Consider the following 22512-nt stretch of genomic DNA (forward strand, 5'->3'; position numbering starts at 1 on the left):
CGCGGGGCAGACTGATTTCACCGGGCGCAATCGACCCCCCGCCGCGAACCCGCCGCCATGGTAATATCGGGCCCATTATCTCCTTATCTGGCTCGATGTCAAATTCTGTTTGATAATCACTCCTGTGAAGTGCCTTAGGATGTTTTACTACATTAAAGGCGCTATATAAATGCAAGTTGTTGTTGTTGTGAGAGTGCCAGAGGGGCAGCTTGGAGTTTGTAGTGGTATTTCTGTCGGTAGTTGTAGCTTGTCCAGATTCAGGAGGGCAAAACAGCAGTGTGTGGTGAGCTCACGGGATGGCATGCATTGATACTTTTCTAGCTCCACCTTCAGCCTGTATGTTACTGTCAACTGGATTAGCAACCCAAAGCTCCTGAGTTCAAATCCTACCATGACAAGTTAAGAAATTCAGTGTAATAAATTTGTGGGCTGATAAAATGACCATGAAACCTGCTGGTTTGTCTTAAAAACCCTACTGGTTTACTAACGTCTTTCAGGGAAGGAAACCTGCCACTTGGTCTGACCTACACGTGACTCCATTCCAACATTATTGCTTGATTCTGAATGCCCCCTGTTGTAAAACAGATGAAGGCCCACCACCACTTTCTGAGGGCAACTAATAATGGACGAGAGCATCCCTTCAGTTTATAAAGACAAATTGAGCTCTTGGTCAAGGACAGATCCGATATCTGCATGTAGGCGAGTGCACAATGATGAATGAACTCCCAACTTTCTTTATTTCAAGTGGAGACACAGAGGAGGCAGAGAGATCAGAGTAATTGACTGAAAATGCATGCATTTGGCAATTGAGAAAAATGATGGGGCTATCGACAAAGGGAGCTTTTTCCATTTTGTTTTTAATTTAATTGTACTCAAATGTTGGGGCCAGTGTGGGAGAGAATCTGAGTGGGGAGGGGGGGTGGGGGGACACGACAGCAAGTTAGAGGCAGGCAGTGGCTGAGGGGATAGGGAGAAACAGGGACTGAACACACAGAACGATAGGAATTATAGAACAAGAGAGGAACCAGAGAGAAATATTTCAGAAACCGCAGAAAGAGAGAAAGACGAAGAAACAGGGATCGCAACAAACACTCCGAGAAAGGGAGAGAAAATGGAGTACATTTCACAAGTTTGTTCATTTAATGTTAATGAGTAGAAAGTCAGGAGGGTCACCTGACTTCCACACCCACTAGTCCAATTTGCTCTATTGTGAACTAAGTCTCCAAAACTGGAGCACTAACTCAAAAAATGTACCCAGTATTGGAAAAACTCTATAAATAGAGAATGAGAGAATGAAAGAAAGTAGAGAAACTACAGATAGAATACAGAAATCAGAGAGAAGACAGGGAGAGAATACAGAAGTCACTTGTTTGACTGGCATTAAATAAAGTTGTCTTGCTCAAAAGATATATATTTACGTGTTCTGCATTGATTGATAAAATAAATATATTTTGGGTTTAATGACCACTGTGCTACAAATATCCTGAAAATCTGTCAAACCTGAGTTCTTGTAAACAATTTTACAACACCAAGTTATAGTCCAACAATTTTATTTTAAAATCCACAAGCTTTCGGAGGCTTCCTCCTTCCTCAGGTGAATGAGGAAGGAGGAAGCCTCCGAAAGCTTGTGGATTTTAAAATAAAATAGTTGGACTATAACTTGGTGTTGTAAAATTGTTTACAATTGTCAACCCCAGTCCATCACTGGCATCTCCACATCATGGCTACCATCAACCTGAGTTCAGCAATGCTGATGTCTAGGGAACAGGACAGAAGAGAAATAAGGGAGCCAGGTCCTGTGGAATAGTGAGGAGAAGATGGACCATTTTGAGGGAGGGAGGGAGCAAGAGAGACATTTTTGAGACCCAGTTGAGGGGGGACAGAGAAAGAGACCCCACCCTATTTGGGAGGAAGGAAGAACAAGACACTCTATTCAGGGAAGGAGGGAGAGATTCTGTTAAGCAGGGTAGGGGAAGGCAAGAAGAGAAAGAAATATCCTCCTAGCAGAATCTGTTGAATGGGGTACACCATGTTGAAGGATGGGAAGAGAGACCCCATTGAAATAGGGAGGGGGAAAACAGCCAGTTGGACAGAACCACTGTGGTGAGCTCCAATGGGATGGAAATTCTGTTGTACAGGGTGGACATCATGAGAGTTGCGGTTACTGTTAGAGCTTTGCGGGCTCTCGTACAATAGTTATTTGTGAGCTATGTTGTGAGGAATGCCGTCGGAGATGTAGTAATATTGTACAATCCCATATTGTTACATAATTCTATGCAGAATAGATTGCATCAACACGCTTACACTTAGTATATATAATATAAACCATCGAAAATAATGCACACTTTTCATACTTCATTGAGAGAACCTCTTATTCCTATCACTAGAACTTTTGTTACCAGCAAAAATGCAATTAACACTCATTAGAAGCAAAGCACAAAGGAACAAAATGAACCATTAAACCTATCTTTTCCAAACCTCTTAACCTGATTACTTTTACCTTATTTTGGAAATAGCCATGCAAAGAGAAAACATTATGAACACCCACATCACATGGGGCTTCCTGACGTATTGTCTAGATACAGAGCATGTTACAAGGATAAAGACCTCTGTATATATTCTGCAATAACACTATGTTCCTGAGGTAAACCATATATAAAGCATACTTGGTTGTTATAGGGTTTTCATACTACTGTATGCATCATACACAAAATATTATAACCCAGTAGCACAGTGTACTACATTATAACATGCTCTGTATTAATAGGATAACATATACATTTTATATATGAAAAACACTCATTTTATAAAGGTGCAAAATTGCGACATACATAATAAAGCAGTAATGGACTTGCTGATCATTTTGTCCGCTGCACTTTGCTGAAATATTCATCCTGAAATAGTATAGACTGCACAGACATTCTAATTATACAGTACTGCTTCACACATTTCACCCTTTACCAAATGTGACACCCACAGCTGCAATTTCTTGCTCTCAGAATTGGATACACAGCCTGTTAATCTGGCTGCTGTGTGTTCCGACCTCTCCCATTATGTTCAGAGTTCCTTTTATTATTTTTCTACCCTTTTGTTTTTCTAACCATTTTAACTGCTCTGCCAGCTGGAAATTTGCATAATCAATAAAGTTATTCAAATGATTATTGATTTCAATAAATTCTATGCGTCACCAATATAGAAGTATACTGTATCTAGCTCAAAGTGTATATGGACATTTGAATATAGAATGAATGGGTATGGCTTGATCCTTCTTCAGTCATATGGAATTACATAAGAACATAAGAAATAGGAGCAGGAGTAGGCCACATGGCCCCTCGAGCCTGCTTCGCCATTCAATCAGATCATGGCTGACCTTCGACCTCAACTCCACGTTTCTGCCCGATCCCCATATCCCTTGATTCCCCTAGAGTCCAGAAATCTGTCCATCTCAGCCTTGAATATATTCAATGACTCAGCATCCACAGCCCTCTGGGGTAGAGAATTCCAAAGATTCACAAGCCTCTGAGTGAAGAAATTCCTCCTCATCTCAGTCTTGAATGGCCAACCCCTTATCCTGCGACTTTTTCCATTTTTTTCAGGAATCCCATTATTTTCTCCCTTACTCCTCTGTGGTCTCTAGTATCACACACCATCCCTAGGCAGCACAAGATAGGTGGATGATCTGGTCTCAGGCCTTTGCCACTACTGCTCTGCAGTGGACTGCTCGGAAGTGGAAGCAGCCCCCGTTGGTGATTCTTGTGACCTCCTCCTCCCAGGGGGAGGGAAGCGTTGGTTTTCAACCAGCGTTTTCTCAAAGCGGCGCCGTTGCAATGAGCTTGTGCAGTGTGCGGAATCTCAAGTTTACACTCTATCACTCAAAGGAGAAATCTAATTTATAAATAACTATCATTAAAGGTTGAACAGGCTGGGGCTCTTTTCTCTAGAAAAAATAAAGCTGGGAGGTGACCTGATAGCGGTGTATAAAATGATGAAGAGGTGGAGAAAATGTTTCCATTTGTGGGGGAGTCCAGAACTAGGGGTCATATATACAAGACAGTCACTAATAAATCCAATAAGGAATTCAGGAGAAATTGCTTTATCCAGCGAGTGGTTAGAATGTGGAACTTGCTACCAATGGAGTAGTTGAGGCAGATAGCATAGATGAATTTAAGGGGAATCTAGATAAGCACATAAGGAAGAAAGGAATAGAAGGATATGCTGATAGAGTTAGATGTAATAGGGTGGGAGGATGCTCATGTGGAGCATAAAAACAACAGCACAGACCAGTTGGGCCGAATGGCCTTTCTGTGCTGTAAATTCTAAGTAAATGCATATCACAATAAAAATTCTTACTTGACAATTCTGCCAGAGGCAATTTTGAAGTAACCAGCACCCATGTTACCCAGTATGCATGACAATCTGCAATTTTTTCAGGAAATTCAAACTGAGGCAGAATCACTCCATACAAAGTGGAGCAGATAACAGGAACCAGTTATCAGGAAAGACCTTTGAAACAAGTAATATAAATTAGTGCTGGAGGCAACTGGATGTGCTTCCTGAGAAAAGATTGCAAAATGGGATTGAGATCAATCACAAAGAGTGAGCCTAGTGGGCAAATGGCCCTTACCTAAAGTTTCCTGTTTCCTGTGTTAACCCTCTTTCCAGCATCAGACAGTCCTGTAGATTGTAAACTATATCTAGGTTTAGGTACGTCTGTTCAGTTTTGTGAATCACTGATAATTTATTGTCGTGGTTGTGATTTTGCCACCAGCAAACATGACCCATTAATGTTTTTGGCACATTGGTGCTTGCCCATCCCCCTGGCACCGAACTGTGTCTTTCAGCATCACGAACCACTGATTTCAGATATGTAATAGTTATAAATGTGGCCATTTTGGGCATGCCTTTGTTAATGTGGCAGAATCTTTGAGGTATTAGTGAGGGAATGGTCTCATATGGCAAATTCAAAATTGGTCTCCACATCCCTTGGCTACAGAGAGTGATGAATGAGGCTTGGTTCCCATTCCTGATCCCTATCGAGTGACTCCTGCTGGAAAGTTGTGTGTGGACAGGAAGGCATGAACAGAACTAAACTCGGCTATAATGCCTTCCACAGTCAAATAGCCTGCCCATGCTCATTATCCAGGCTCACGCATGAGGAAAGGGCACTTGAGGTTGTAGATGTCTGTCAACACCCATGGAACTCTACCCTAGCATGAGACAGTACTTTCATAAGAATAAAGGAGAAAAGAGCTGGGTCTGTCCTTTCATTAGCTGATAACCAAAAATGAAATTCATTGCAGAAAACGGGGGAGTCTGAAGTGGAGAAGGTTTGTGTTGCAGATCAGCATATTAAATAACATTTGACCTCAGTATGTAGTCTTTGAGAGCAGGTATATGAGCTGTGGTTACCAGCCAAATAATTACATTTCTTATGACTTTTTAGGACATGTGGGAGTACATTAATTGTGACTCAAAGAATGACAGGTTAGCACAGAATCACGAGGCAGCAAAAAACAGTCTTTGCAAGAGGTGCAGTTTCCTCCAACGTATTTTGATATCCATTTTTCATTATTTCATTTCTAACATAATGGAAACCATCCACAAACTGGACTGGAAAATATTTAACTTTTGCTTATTTAGGTTCTGTTGTGTAGTATCACTTGGAAAAACTCAGAAGGCTCCGCTGAAGTGGAACTCAGGAATCAAGGAGCCAGTTTAGTGCCTGAATTTAGCTGTGGCTGAGTCTATAACAGCTGCAGTCTCAGTCACGTCCTCAGTGGGTTTGATTTTAATAAGTTGTTGTGCCAGCAGTAACTTGATTCTTGCTGCAATTACCAGTTCTAACAGGGATTTGTATTGTATAATATGGCACCTGAAATGTTGTTACTTTCTTCGATTCAACGGAATACAACCAGGTGCAGTTTTGATGCCTGCAGAGCTGGTATAGAATCATAGAATCACACAGAACAGAAGGAGTCCATTTGACCAATCGTGCCACTGCCTGCTCTTTGGAAGAGCTATCCAATTAGTCCCACACCCATGCTCTTTCCCCATAGCCCTGCAAATTTTTCCTTTTCAAGTATATATCCAATTTTCTTTGAAAGTTACTATTGAATCTGCTTCCACCACCTTTTCAGGCAGTGCATTCCAGATCATAAAACTCGCTGAGTAAAATTTTTCTTCCTCATGTCGCCTCTGGTTCTTTTGCCAAGCACCTTAAAGCTGTGTCCTCTGGTTACAGACCCTTCTGCCACTGGAAACAGTTTCTCCTTATTTACTCCATCCAACCCCTTCATGATTTTGAACACCTCTATCAAAGCTCCTCTTAACTTTCTCTGCTCTAAGGAGAACAGCCCCAGCTTCTCCAATCCCTCCACATAACTGAAGTCCCTCATCCCTGGTACCATTCTAGTAAATCTCCTCTGCACCCTCTCTAAGGCCTTGACATCCTTACTAAAGTGTGGTGCCCTGAATTGGACACAATACTTCAGCTGGGGCCTAACCAGTGTTTTATAAAGGTTTAGCTTAACTTTCTTGCTTTTGTACTCTATGTCTCTATTTATAAAGCTATGGATCCCGTATGCTTTTTTAACAGCCTTCTCAATAGGGAGCGAGGTAGCAGATTAAAGAGCAGGATCTCAAAGATTGTAATCTCTGGATTACTCCCAGTGCCACGGGCTAGTGAGTATAGAAATAGGAGGATAGAACAGATGAATGCGTGGCTAAAGAGTTGGTGCAGGAGGGAGGGTTTCAGTTTCCTGGATCACTGGGCCTGCTTCTGGGGAAGGTGGGACTTGTACAAGTCGGACGGGTTGCACCTGAACCAGAGCGGGACAAATATCCTTGCGGGGAGGTTTGCTAGCACTGTTGGGGGGGGTTTAAACTAACTTGGCAGGGGGATGGGATACAGAGTGGAGTTACAATAGGGGGTGATGTGCAGCCAAATATAGAGAAAAAAACAAGTCAGCTTGGAAGACAGGGCAAATATGTGAGGGCAAGGCTGGATGGCATCTATTTTAATGCAAGGAGTCTTGCGAATAAGGTGGATGAACTGAAGGTGTTGATAAACACATGGGAGTATGATATTGTTGCTGTCACAGTGACATGGTTGAGGGAGGGGCAAGACTGGCAGCTCAATATTCCGGGGTACAGAATCTTCAGGCGAGACAGAGGGGGAGGTATAAGAGGAGGGGGGGTCGCAATATTAATTAAAGAATCAATTACTGCCATAAGGAGGGATGATATATTAGCAGGTTCCTCTAATGAGGCCATATGGGTGGAGCTTAAAAACAAAAAGGGGGCAAGCACTTTGATGGGAGTGTACTATAGGCCCCCAAACAGTCAGGGGGAGATAGAGGAACAGATATGTAGGCAAATCTCAGAAAATTGTGCAAATAATAGGGTAATAATAGTGGGGGATTTCAACTTCCCCAATATTAACTGGGATACTCAGAGTGTAAAAGGCTTAGAGGGTACAAAATTCTTAACGTGCATCCAGGAGAGCTTTTTGAGCCAGCATGTAGAAAGTCCTACAAGAGAGGGGGCGGTACTGGACCTAATTCTAGGGAATGTGGCCGGCCAAGTGGAAGAAGTGCTAGTAGGTGAGCACTTTGGTGACAGTGACCATAATTCGGTGAGATTTAAGGTGGTCATGGAAAAGGACAGGGAGGGGCCGGAAATAAAGGTTCTAAATTGGGGGAAAGCCGATTTTAATAGGATAAGGCAGGATCTGGCCAAAATGGACTGGGATCAGCTGCTTGTAGGAAAATCCGCATCGGAGCAATGGGAGTCTTTCAGAAGGGAGATTGAGACCATACAATGGCAACATGTTCCCGTAAAGGTCAAGGGTGGTTCCAAGAGCTCCAGGGAACCTTGGATGTCAGGGGATATACGAGAATGGATTAGGAAAAAAAGGAGGGCTTTTGGCAGATACAAAAGGCTAAAGACGGAGGAAGCCCTAGAGGAGTACAAAAAGTGCAGAGGGATACTTAAAAAAGAAATTAGGAGATCAAGGAGGGGCCGTGAAATAACATTGGCGAGCAAAATAAAGGAAAATCCTAAGATGTTTTATAAGTATATTAAGGGTAAGAGGATGACTAGGGAAAAAATAGGGCCCATTAGGGACAAAAATGGCAATCTGTGTGTGGAGCCGGCAGATGTAGGAGGGGTTCTAAATGAATTTTTTGCATCTGTTTTCACTATGGAGAAGGACGATGTAGACATAGAAATACGGCAGGGGGACTGTGATATACTCGAACATATTAACATCGAGCGGGAGGAGGTATTGGCGGTTTTAGCAGGCCTAAAAATGGATAAATCCCCAGGCCCGGACGAAATGTATCCCAGGCTACTGTGTGAGGCAAAGGAGGAGATTGCGGGGGCTCTAACACATATATTCAGAACCTCTCTGGCCACAGGGGATGTGCCAGAGGACTGGAGAACCACTAATGTAGTACCATTATTCAAGAAGGGGAGTAGGGAAAAACCGGGGAACTACAGGCCAGTGAGCCTAACATCAGTGGTAGGAAAATTATTGGAAAAATTTCTGAAGGACAAAATTAGTCTCCACTTGGAGAAGCAAGGATTAATCAGGGATAGTCAACATGGCTTTGTCAAGGGAAGATCATGTCTGACTAATTTGATTGAATTTTTTGAGGGGGTGACTAGGCGTGTGGATGAGGGTAACGCAGTGGATGTGGTATACATGGATTTCAGTAAGGCCTTCGATAAAGTCCCGCACAGGAGACTGGTCAAGAAGGTACGAGCCCATGGAATCCAGGGTGCCTTGGCACTTTGGATACAAAACTGGCTCAGTGGCAGAAGGCAGAGGGTGATGGTCGAAGGTTGTTTTTGTGACTGGAAGCCTGTGGCCAGTGGGGTACCACAGGGATCGGTGCTGGGTCCCTTGCTGTTTGTGGTCTACATTAACGACTTGGATATGAATGTAGAAGGTATGATCAGTAAGTTTGCTGATGATACAAAAATTGGTAGGGTGGTAAATAGCGAGGAGGATAGCCTCAGTCTGCAGGACGATATAGATGGGTTGGTCAGATGGGCGGAACAGTGGCAAATGGAATTTAACCCGGAAAAGTGCGAGGTGATGCACTTTGGAGGGACTAACAAGGCAAGGGAATACACAATGAATGGGAGGACCCTAGGCAAGACAGAGGGTCAGAGGGATCTTGGTGTGCAAGTTCACAGATCCCTGAAGGCGGCGGAACAGGTAGATAAGGTGATAAAGAAGGCATATGGGATACTTGCCTTTATTAGCCGAGGCATGGAATATAAGAGCAAGGAGGTTATGATGGAGCTGTATAAAACACTGGTTAGGCCACAGCTGGAGTACTGTGTGCAGTTCTGGTCGCCACACTACAGGAAGGATGTGATCGCTTTGGAGAGGGTGCAGAGGAGATTCACCAGGATGTTACCAGGGCTGGAGCGCTTCAGCTATGATGAGAGACTGGGAAGATTGGGTTTGTTTTCCTTGGAGCAGAGGAGGCTGAGGGGGGACATGATTGAGGTGTACAAAATTATGAGGGGCACAGATAGGATGGATACTAAGGAGCTTTTTCCCTTCGTTGAGGGTTCTATAACAAGGGGGCATAGATTCAAGGTAAAAGGCGGGAGGTTTAGAGGGGATTTGAGAAAGAACTTTTTCACCCAGAGGGTGGTTGGAGTCTGGAACTCACTGCCTGAAAGGGTTGTGGAGGCAGGAACCCTCACAACATTCAAGAAGCATTTGGATGAGCACTTGAAATGCCATAGCATACAAGGCTACGGACCAAATGCTGGAATATGGGATTAGATTAGACAGGGCTTGATGGCCGGCGTGGACACGATGGGCCGAAGGGCCTCTATCCGTGCTGTATAACTCTATGACTCTATGACTCAACTTGTCCTGCTACCTTCAAAGATTTGTGTACATACTCCCCAGGTTTGTGTATCATGTTCAGAAGCTTATACAGGTTTCCTCTCATTTGGCATTGGTATCCGTGCCTGATTTACAATCGCCAAGGAAATATGGTCCTGACTTATTGCCAATTCTGTGCATAAGGAGGCGCTCCAACACCCTGATCTACTGATTGCTGTGTCCACAATTCTCAATGCTGTACTGAGTTCATTATCTTGGTCAAGCTGTTGTGGGAGTTGTTGAGCAGAGACTAAGTACTTCCCCATAGAGTGTGAGGGAACAATCATGAGAGAGCCATCAAAGACAGCCAACATCTGATATTACAGTGCACATTAATAGAGCAGCTTTGGCAGTAATGTGTCAGAACGTCACCTTCCTACTACTTTTGGCCAAGCAAAAAATATATTTACCACACCGGTGGTGACTGTAGCCACTCCTCCTGACATTGGACAGGAGGAGCAACGAGAGAAGCTGGGATTGCTCTCCTGAGAGCAAAAAGGTTAAGAGGAGATTTAATCAGACTGTCTCTTGACACCACTGTGTCAGCCAATGAGTTGGAGGCAGGGTGGGACTTACGGCAGGACCCACAGCAAGCAGTGTATTTTACAGCAAACAATGTCTATTTACTCAGCAAACAGTCTGTTTAAATAGCGCACTACAGCAAGCAGTCTATGGGAATAGTGGTGTCACTATATGCAGCCACGAACTACAGAAAACAGAACGCGTGGTCGAAACTGCAGCAAAGTCTCCTGATAAAAGCACGATAATTTCTCTAGCAAAATGCAGTGAGTGGAGGATAGTTCCATACACATATGCAGAAAATCAATCCCAGTCACCTACAGCGGTGCTGTCTCCAGGCATGATTGATGGAGGAATTACCCAATCATCTCCATTCTGGCCAGGAATAGTGGTGTCAGTATATGCAGCCAGATATAATAGAGGTGTTCAAAATTATTAAGGGTTTTGATAGAGTAAATAAGGAGAAACAGTTTCCACTAGTAAGAGGATTGGTAACCATAGGACAACAATTGAAGACTATTGGTAAAAGCGCCAGAGGAAAGATGAGGAGAAATGTTTTAACACAGCGAGTTGTTATGAACTGGAATGCACTGCCTGAAAGGGTGGTGGAAGCAAATTGAATAGTAAATATCAAGAGGCAATTGGACATATACTTAAGAAGGAAAAAAATTGCAGGGCTGTAAGGAAAGAGCATGGGAGTGGGACTAATTGGATAACTCTTTCAACGAGCCAGCACAGGCATGATGGGCAGAATGGCCTCTTTCTGTGCTGTATATTTCTATGAAACTCTCACTTTGGTGATGGTTTGTGCCACAACCAACACTCTAAGATTTTCAAACTTTACAGTTGTACATTCAGCACTGATTTGTGTTACCAACACAATCTCACAGTCCAATGAACCAATCCTACACAGGTGCCCATGATAATAAAGAATTGAGCCATTTGTGTTATTTGTAGCAAACATACATTGCACTAAAGGAGATTAATCCAAGAATTCTAATGATCCTTTTATTGTTTTGTAACGGATATATAAACCACTTTGCTATTTTATTGTTACAAAGAATATCATTCCCTCCGCCATAAACAGAATCTCGGCAACCTTCTTATGGTGCAGTTTGAAGTCATATACAACCATACTGTGAGTGATTGCATGAGCCTCTGAAATCATTGGAGCAATAATCTATTCTATATTGAACCCATAAACTAATGGGGATAACTATCACTTTAACTCTGCAGTGAGACAGGTATTTAAAAAATGTAGTGGTTTAAAAATTCCAGGTTTCTACACTTGCAGAAATCGACTCCCAGTTGAGTCTACTGATCTCCCCTAACAGAAGTAACTAGTGACATTTCAGAGTTTTTTTCTAATTTCACTCATGCTTAGCATTTGTATATCACATCAATGTCAAATATTTGTGTGGGTTCACAGTTATGAATGAGGTCTGCTAATGGGTGAATTTCAATGCTGAGTGGTGCAAGCCTGGAAGGTGCTGGGTTCTATTACTGCTCTGTGCTGGGTTAACTGATCTCAGCAGGAATGCCTAAATTGGCCACAGCACTCCTCGGTAAATCAGCCAGGATTGCCGCTCCTGTTCACTGTCCAGTGACCTGTGCTGGAACGCAGGCATCGAGTGAGTGCAGGTTCAGGATGTGAAATGAAACCTGATATCAGTGTGGCTGAAATCACAATAATTTGACGGCGGGAACTGCGATCGGTCATCGTTCAAAAAAAAAATATTATTTGCCCAAAACAGAGTTAAATCACTGCTTGTACTAATTTTATGCGATAAAGAGATAGAAGTGTGTCTCAGAGTTCAAATGTTACCTATAAATCACATTCTCACCATTTGTGATCTCACATTAGTCCCTCAATGTGTCATTGCCTTGTAACATGCTCCAGGTTAAGCATTATCCATTATTTACATTAGAACAAATATCTACGCACAAAGGGATTTATCCTGGAACTCAGTTGTTTATGTTGTCCTTCCAAACATGTCCTGTACCAAAATCAATGAAGACTTTCATTAGTTTCTATCCAAAATATGGATGCAGCTTCTGTTAACAGATTTAATCCATAAGACTTACCTTGATGACCGTATCACCCCAAATGTACTGGAGACCAAGTCCCTCAGCACAGACAATACATTTTAGTCTATTACTACTGTCAGCTGCTAACCTAAAAGAGTTAAAGTGGATACTCACGGTCCGGTTTTTCTCAGCACTAATTTACAACATCTGGTTACTTTTTTGTAAAGTAACCAGATGTAAATAAGGGTTGGGAAAAGCACAATTAACCTTCAGACTGCCACCTGGTTCAGGGAAATCTCCATCTCCCAGGGCCAAGTGGTTTTATTTGTTTTTCTGCTCAGGCACTGTCACTAAATAAACTGTAATTTTACAGTAATGAAACTACCCAAAGACCAGGAATAGGTTCATTATTGTAATACTAACCCGAGACAACATCTCACCTGAACCACAATTCTACTAATTTTTAAAAATATTTTAGCCCATCATCCCTTTTTCCTCTAATTTGCTCTCCTTTCAAACTCAATCTCATTTTTTTTAATTCTAAGTTTTTAATCTGCTTATTCTCTCCCCTTTTTTGCTGTTAAACTTTAAAATCTTTTGTTTACCTTTCTTCGTGTGCCTCACAGCTTGCAATGTCCATTGATCAGATAGGAGAGACTATATTTAATGTTTTTTTTGGCTGGAAACCAGGTTAAGAGCTAGTTTTCAAGTCAATGAAAAGAAGTGTGGATTGTAAGGACCGACAATGGTTGCATTATAAACATGAGTTGGACAATCTTTGATATGAAAATTGTGCTAAACCCAAAAAGCAATTGCTCATCAATAGGACCCAGATGTGTAAATACATCCATGTCACTCACAGGCTTAAATATGGTAAACCTTGTAGAGGTTTTTGTACAAGAAATGGAGGTTTGGGACCAGATCTGCTTTAATCCAAAATGGTACTGACCTCCAACTTCACCCAAACTCCTAAAAACAAAGCTAGAAGCTATAAGTCAAAGAGCAGAGGTAATAGCAACTTGAGATGTTTTTCAACTGGCATAGTTGTAAAAAGGTTTGAAGTTGTGGAATGAGAATAGGCTATCTTGTCCATTATGGTTGCATTCAAACATACCATGTCCAAATTGCCTCTCATGGGCTCTACAAAATTTCTTTAATTTCCTTTTAACAACCACAATTAGAAGATAAAGCTGTATGAAATTTCTCTAAGTTCCAAAGGTGGCTATGCAAAATTTTCAAGACATCAATCTAATGTAATTAAGAATGATTTTATATGAGTGATTCGGATTCGGAGAGTCCTGTGTTCATGAATTGATTTTCCGATGTTTATGCTACTAAGAAAGTTTTCAGGAACCCAGAAAATTGATTTAACAAGACAAATGCTGGGAGCTGGCTCCTTGATGCTGAGCTCCTGGAATCTGAATTAAATTAAGATAATATTATACCAGCTAATCTGCAGTATTCATCCCTGATCATTTGCATTCCACAGTTGATGTTTCCATATCTCAGCTGCACAAGAGCTAAATAGTATTTGATCACATAATCACATGTTTCTCTGTATCCTTCTAACCTTCAGTCCTCTTATCCAGACGCTCATCATTTCTAAGGCACCATTTCAATACATCATCTACCTTTGATGGAAGCCAACTCTACCTATCTACTACTCTTTGAGGGTGAGGGAAAATCGTCTAATCTCTAGTCTTGCTGCTGACTTATATTTTTGTGTTCTGCTGTAAACAATGGACCCACTGCTGTTGGGCCAGGTTTGCAAAGGTTAAATTCAATGTAAACATAATCCAGAGATAAATAACATTTCTTGGAGGTGGGGGGGATTTCCATTCAGAATGTGATTTCTAGTAATAGACATGCTTACAGATTAAAATTTGAAACCATAACAGATAGCTGTGTGACCCTGCAGCTTTAACGCAATAGAATTGACACCAACTTACAGAACTCATAAAGCGATAATGCACTTAAACTGCTGATAAATCATCCATATTTACAACATGAATCTCAACAGCTCACATAATTTTTTCTTTCAAACAAGGATGATAAATTTAAATAATCCATTATGCATGCTTTAGCACTTGTCTACATGATATTAAAACCCAGCTGAAAGGAAATCCAGGCGTACCAGTGAGAATAACGTCTAAAACATTTGTTTGTGTTAAAAGGAGCGTGTCTCCTTACCTTGAAGAAAGTCATAGTGGCTCCGTCTTTAACTACCCCATACTCTATTTTCGTTTGTTTAGCCAGGTCATCGGCTGACTCTATGGGGGATTCCATGCGCTCAACTGTTAGGAAAGCAGCCAAGTTTGCAGTGTAGGACGAGATGACGATAAGGGTGAAAAACCACCATATCCCACCGATAATCCTGGTAGAAAGGGCCTTTGGCATCAGTTCAGAACCTGGACCAAACAGAGGATCAGCCAAAAAACGATTTACTTAGCAAACATCAGATATACAACAAACTGTTACATGCATTTCAAAAAAGAAATGGAGAACTATTTCTATTTTTATTTTCTAAGAAAGCAAAGCTGGGTGAAAATGGGAGAAAGAATTGTGAATGTTGCATTTTCTGGATCAAAAGTGGGAGGGGGTGAATTTAGCATTATACAAATTGGGCAAAAAGCCTTGCATACTTGCTCACACTTTTAGTCTCTTTTACTGATACATTTGTTTCAAAAATTCCAGTTTTCTTTTGGTTCACTGAGTGATTCAATGACGGAGCCCGTGGCAGTGACTCTCTGGTGACTTTCCCATCCACAATGTTGAGTATCTGAGAGGCTGCAGGGAGGAAATTGAAGGCAAATTTCTCCATCCATGTAGGAGAAGTTTCTTTTTGTAAAGCACATTGCAACAAAATAACTAAAAAGGAAGTTTTTTTGTTAAAAGTACCCTTTTTGAAGGCGGACCGAGAAAACAGCTGACACAATGAGGCCAGGTACGAACCGTGAAACTGCTTTAATTCACAGCGAGTGAATGTACAGAGCAATAGTTACGATCAAACTCACTGGATGGATTTTCAACCTGCCGCCCAGCCGTACTGGCGTTGCGGATCAGCCGCTTGTTATAGTAACTATCCGATTTTTATTTTCCTCCAAACCCAGTTGTAAATCGCACCACTTAATTCAATCAGTACAGTTTCTCTTTGCATAAACATACAAAAATAATGAATAAGGTATGTTTCCGCACATCATTTTTCTTGAATAAAATAAAAAAACTTCTATCTACCCTCCTGCATTCTCCTCTGAGCCTCAAAGAAGCTTGTTCTCACAGTCTTCTGTTTTAAAATATGACTGACAGTCTGTGCCTCTGTCTCTTTTTTTCTATCTCCCTGTGTTCACAATGCATGAGGATAGCCCGTGCCTGACAACTCCTGCCAAGCATCTGGGACTGAAGACCTCTGAACACGATGGGTGTGAGGTGTTTTTTTTATCGCTGAGACAGGCTAACAAACTGTACATCATTATCAGTCTTTGCTCACTAGCATTTTAACCACCTTTCATCTCGTGATGTGGAGATGCCGGTGATGGACTGGGGTTGACAATTGTAAACAATTTTACAACACCAAGTTATAGTCCAGCAATTTTATTTTAAATTCACAAGCTTTCGGAGGCTTCCTCCTTCGTCAGGTAAATGTAAATGTCAGGTAAAGGTAAATATACCTTTCATCTCAGCACTGTTTAAAAAAATGTATGAATGCACTTTGATATAAAACACAATTCTAAAAAGCAACTTTTTCCCAATCCTTTCTACATAAAAATGAGCACAAAATCGCAAAATGTCATCATCCGTCACTTTGTGACTCTCCCTCCACCCCCCCCTCACTCCCTGGCTGCTCACTCAGGCTGAACCAAACAGCACTTGGTGTTCTGTTTGATCCAAAGCTGAGCTTTAAACCCCATATCTAATCTATGGTCACTAACTGCCAAGTCTGGAAATCTTCTCCACTTCTAGACTCGACTTCTCCGCACCCTACTTGCTGGTTTCCCAACTTCCATCCTCCATAAACTCCAATCATCCAAAACTCCACTGCCCACAATTCTGTTCTGCACTAAGCTCTACTTGACCATCACACCCATCTTTACTGGCTTCCCATTCCCCAACAGGTCCAACAACACTCAAGAAGCTCGACACCATCCAGGACAAAGCAGCCCGCTTGATTGGCACCCCATCCACCACCCTAAACATTCACTCCCTTCACCACCGGCGCACAGTGGCTGCAGTGTGTACCATCCACAGGACGCACTGCATCAACTCGCCAAGGTTTCTTCGACAGCACCTCCCAAACCCGCGACCTCTACCACCTAGAAGGACAAGAGCAGCAGGCACATGGGAACAACACCACCTGCACGTTCCCCTCCAAGTCACACACCAGCCTGACTTGGAAATATATCGCCGTTCCTTCATCGTCGCTGGGTCAAAATCCTGGAACTCCCTTCCTAACAGCACTGTGGGAGAACCTTCACCACACGGACTGCAGAGGTTCAAGAAGGCGGCTCAAGGGCAATTAGGGATGGCCAATAAATGCCGGCCTCACCAGCGATGCCGATATCTCATGAACAAATTTTAAAAAAACAGATCAAACTTTAAATCTTCATTGTCATTTATAAATCTCCCCCACAGCCCTGTTCCACTCTACCTCTGCACTCTTTTTCATCCTTGCATTCCCATCTCTGTCCTCTGTTGTTTTGGCTCTGATCTCCTGTTAATCTCTTCCCTCCCTCCACTCACCCTTTGGTAGAACTTTCAACCACCTCACCCGAGTCTTTGGAACTCCCTCCCACCTCTCCACCTCCTGCCCCACTTTTAAAAAAATTCTCAAAGCACATCTCTTTGGGAATGCTTTGTCAGCTCTCCTAACTGTCCTGTAAACAACAAGATGTTTTTTTCTTTATTAGAAGTTCTATAAAAAGGCATGTTATTGTAATTCTGGTATAGTACTTGTGCTGTGCTACATGTAGGATAGCACACAAAGTTTCAACAATGCTTGGATGCCAAGTTATCCCCGATCCCTCTTCCTCTTCACTTTCTTTCAACTTCTCTCCTAATCTCACCCTTTACTATATTTTCTGACACTGATCAATCCATCCTTAGGACATGCCTGAGCTTCATTCCCTATGCCACTCCTTAACAAATTCTGAGTTCGACATGATACTGAGCTGTTTTTCCGCTGCCCTCATTTCTGGGCCTACTTTTTGTCCAAGAGACATTCCCCAGGACATCTGACACTTTCTTCTCTCTTCAGTCTCCCCAGTGCATCGGAACCCTCCATCTAGCCTTCCATCCTCTCTTGATCCTTTTGTCAAGAACTGCAGGTATGACATTAGCCTTGTCAACTTTTCCATTCCTCTCACTCACATTAATGTATCTCCCTCTGAACTTGCAGTGATTTGTTCTCTCAGGTCCAATCCCAACACTGTCAAAGGGAGCACTGTTATTGTATGCCAGACGAATCTCTACCTCATCAAGGCTCAATAGCAACTCTCTGACAAAGCCTCCCATCTTCTCCCCGCACTGGACCATGACCCCACTACTGAACTCCAAGCCATAATTTTCCATACCATTACTGACCATTTCTACTTGCCTCATGACCCACCTTCTTCAGTTACTCAAATATTATCTGTCTCTTGTACATATCTTTGATTTCTCTCATTGTGCCTCCGAATAGCTCATGCTAGTATCATCTCTGCCATCTAATCTTTTCCTGTTTTCCACTTAAGCACTGACCAGGTGCTTTTGTGTGTGTGTGAGTGTCCCCCCTTACACTTTGTTCTGTTCCTTTTTAAATGCTCTTCATTTCTAACATCCTCTAGTTTTGATAGAATGTCCACAACTATAATGTTAACTCATCTGTTCTATCTATAGGTGCAGCCTAACCTACCGAGTGTTTCCAGCATTTTCTGTTTTTGTTTCTGATTTCCAGCATCTGCATTTTTTTGCTTTCTGTTTAAAACACACAATATATTGCATACAAGATGACACACATTCTCAAGTATGTTACATTCAGGGTAACACATGTGCTAAAGATAAAATAATACACACACTTGCTAGCATTAAATACAGAACAATACACTTCCTGGAATCTGTTGCATGCAGGATAAAGCACACTGTTAAGTGCATTAACACATATGCTGAACATGTTTCAAAACAGGAAAGTGCTGCGATGTCCTTAACTAAGACCACAGTTCTAGAAACTCGTGTGTTTTCTGAACTCTCTTCTACCAACAGAAGGGCTAATATGTAAAAATCAGCACTTGGAGTACTAGGTACATGTGAGTTTACCCATTTAATTCACAAAGCAGAGGTCTAACCTGATACAATCTTATTAATGACTAGCTCAATGAAAGGATCGTGTGTAAATGTTTTACTGCAGTTTTATCATTCCAATTCACTCAATGATTAAGATCTCATCATTAAATGTAAGATCCAATCTTCAATCTTTAGATGATGATAAATACACAGCCCGTTAGGCCATAATGCAATGTTTTGATAGCAAGTAGTTAAATATTTCTGTGTACGATAAATATGTTTTGGAAAATGATTTCTATATGTATTTTACGATTTGTGTGTAATCTCTGGCAGGTTACTGTGCCCTGCAGGAGATGTCCATGTGTATGCTATTCAGTGGCAATTAATGAAAGCAGTTGTTACGTTTGGCCTTATCACCCACTCTGTCAATTTACAAAATCACAAGATAAATATGGTTAAGGAAGGACATTGGGCCCATTTTAGTTCATTCGTCTAGAAAAATCTGCTGTCCCTCTGTCACAGCATTGAACTCTTGTTAAATGATTCCAAGGTTGTTGTTGTCACTACCCTGCCTGGAAGTCATTCAAAGCATTAATCACTTTTTGGAATGAGAACTCCCTGACAGAAGAACAAAATTTACCTTTATCCAATTCGAACTTGTGCTCTGTTGTCAAGCTTTACTTTGAAGTAATCCACTGAATGTATTTTTTTCCATACACTTTAATTAATATCTTATCCACCTTTAAGAGGTCTCTTTCAGATGTATCCTTTCAAGGATGAACAGCCCAGGTTTCTCCAGTCTTCCATCATAATTGAATCCTTTGACGCTAGGGACCAGCACTGCAACTATTCCTTCTATCACAGTCCTAACTGTTAATTGTATCCATGTGATTTATATCAATTTAGTGTTAATTGTATTCAGGTGGTGCGTATCAATTGGGGACTCTCTTGTATCCATACATAAGAGAGCTTATCTAGGGTGTGGTGTGTGTAATGTGGGTCTCTGTGAATAAAGACTTGGAAGCAACTGAAGACCAGGCTCTAGTATTCTATCCTTCACCATCGCGATATCTAGTTTATTACACTGACATCTCTCCTCTAAAGGCCCTGATCTTACTTGCTAATGGCTTTTAGTTATTAATATTTTTCCCAATTATCAGCAGCCTTCCTTATTTCATGTCGTCTTGTGTCCCAGACCATTCACAAACCAATGGTTTGATTTGTACAAGTCCATCATTGCACAATTCTTTGTTTTTACATTTGTTGTCCCTTTTCTACAAATAAAAGGATGCCAGTACATATTGCACACAAATCCATGATAATGCACAGCTAGAAATCTTTAATCACAATAAAACAAATGCTAAATATAGACCCTCATAAAAGAAACAAGGTCACCCATTACACTTGCGGTGTGTGTGTGTATGTGTGTGCTGTGCTCGAGCAGGAGAATAAAAATGATCAGCTCTGTTTCCATTCTTTGGTAATATTAAGAGTGCATTCCAGTTTTTTATTGGGTCATAGAGACAGAGAGAGAGAAAGACAGAAAGACAGAGAGAGAGAGAGGCAGAGAGACAGACGAGCAAAATAAAATCACTTCAGCACAGGTCAATCAAAATTAAATCGATAAGGAGGGGAGATGAAGTGGAATTTTTTATGAGTTATGATCTGGAATGCCATGCCTGAAAATGTGGTGGAAGCAGATTGAATAGTAACTTCCAAAAGTGTAAATACTTGAAAAGGAAAAGTTTGCAGGGCTGTAGAAAAGAGCATGAGAGTGGGACTAATTGGATAGCTTGGGTTGAATGGCCTCCTTCTGTGCTGTATGATTCTATAAAACGGTACACAATGTCACAACCATAAAAGGATTCAAGGACAAATACCATCATGTTTAAAAGAGTTATTTATTTTTGCTGCAAAGAACTCATCACTCCAACTGCAAATTATTCAACTGAAAATGAGAATTCTACCTTTTGACTGGATTGGAAAGAGCTGATGTATGTCATGTCACTAAAGAGCTGTTAAACTGACAGAAGCCATGCGTTCCATTAGTGGGCAGCTCCATTGATTCAACAGGAATTGGTATCCTTACCTGGTACTGAATGTCAAGATGGGTAAGTCAGCAAGAGTTGGTCTCCAGGTCTGAACAGGAGGCTGAATTCTGTCGAATCAATTGAGTGATTCACTGATGGAGCCCATAGCTGTGATTGGTGACTTTCCCACCCAAAATGTTGAATGTCTGAGAGGCTGCAAGGAGGAAACTGAAAGCAAATTTCTCCAACCATGTAGGAGAAGGTTGTTTTTGTAGAGTAAATCGCAGCAGAATAACTGAAAAGGAAGATTTTTTTGTTAAAAGTACTCTTGATGCCCCCCCCACCCCCCACCCCCCAACTCCTTCTTTGATCTCCTTGTTCTTGGAGACTGGTTTTTCCGTAATGATTATTTCTACCTCTTCATTCATGTATTCAACAGTGGTTGATCTGCCGTGTGAATTTACACTCTGGGAAGTGTTCAAACTGAATCAAAGGCTGGATTTTACGTTGGCAGTGCTTAAAGCCCCACCCACACTTGCTGAGGACCTCATTAATCCACTTTCTAACTTGTATCACACAGGGTTTGGAAGTGATCCTTCTCTGGGGAATTCCACAACTCAGCCTTTAACTGAAAGATCATTCTTCCCTGTTGAGGTTAGTGTATAAATAATTTAGTTTGGCACAATCTCTTTTATATTCCTTTGCTTAAGATTTTAAAAATTGAACAAAAGGCTATCGTGTATATTCAGATTGAAATCTATGTTTTGGATATGTGATCCAGAGAAACTATTCTGTATCCTCCTTAATCATGAGCTTCTTTCCTTATGAAAAGAGGCAATTGCTTCTGAATTTACTATACTTAATGGCAAGTTATATCCAAAGTGTAGAACTCAAAGTGGTTGAAGTCAAGCAGTGCATATTAGTAATGAGTGAATTCAAGTATTTATATGAATTTCCTTTGCCTGCCAGTTTAACAAAGGCATCAGGTTTTAATGCCTTAGTCTAAGCAACAGAGAGGAATTTCATACTGTTTCAAATATTGTATAACATAATTTCAACCTATGAATAAATGCAATGGGCTCGATTTTCGGACCTCCGAGCTAGCGGGTTCGTGGCAGGAGGGGCTCCGAAAATCGGGGATTCCTGGGGCGGGTCTGGAGCCCGGCTCCAACCCGCCCACTTCCAGGTTCCCCAATGATGCGCTTAGATGCGTGCGCAGCCCCCGCGTGCAGGACTCCCGCTGGCAATTAAAGCCAGCGGGAATCCCAATTAAACCAATTATTTACATAGTTCAGGTCATTAGCAGACCTGATTGACATGATATTTTAGGAGGGTGGGATTTTCAACTCAACTGAGACTGTTTCCCGTACTGAGGGAAACACTCCTAGTTGAAATGAATATGTTGCAGCCACCAGCCTGTGGCAGCTGCAAAGTTTCATTTGATAGGTGGAGAGGGGGAGACCCTCACTCATTGCAGGAGGCCACTCTGTCACTTTGGACAAAGTTTGGCCTCCAACACCCTCCTCCGAACTATAAAATTCACCAACTTGGAACCTCAATCCCGGCGTGCAGACACATTTACCTACCTTGCGGACCCCCTCAAACGTACATCTGCTGGATGGGGGCCGCCATAGCTGCAGTCATGACCTCCTCGGAGGAGGAACAGCATCACCAGCCTCGCCGGCCACGCCGTCCACCTCTGACACGTGGAGCTCCACAACACAGTGCTGTGACACATCCCCCTGTACAGCAGGAAGGAGGGCAACCGCA

The 22512-nt window shown here is 41.9% G+C and overlaps 1 protein-coding gene across 1 annotated transcript in view; it reads right to left on the reverse strand.

Annotated features, from left to right (window-relative positions):
* LOC137342515 (glutamate receptor ionotropic, kainate 3-like) overlaps window positions 1-22512 on the reverse strand; it is a 363766-nt gene that overhangs the window by 33249 nt on the left and 308005 nt on the right. Inside the window, exon 13 of the mRNA XM_068006438.1 lies at window positions 14648-14865. Coding sequence (XP_067862539.1) covers window positions 14648-14865 — 218 coding nt within the window. The remainder of the gene's footprint in view (window positions 1-14647; window positions 14866-22512) is intronic.

Source organism: Heptranchias perlo, chromosome 26, assembly GCF_035084215.1.
Source record: "Heptranchias perlo isolate sHepPer1 chromosome 26, sHepPer1.hap1, whole genome shotgun sequence".
Lineage (NCBI taxonomy): Eukaryota > Metazoa > Chordata > Chondrichthyes > Hexanchiformes > Hexanchidae > Heptranchias > Heptranchias perlo.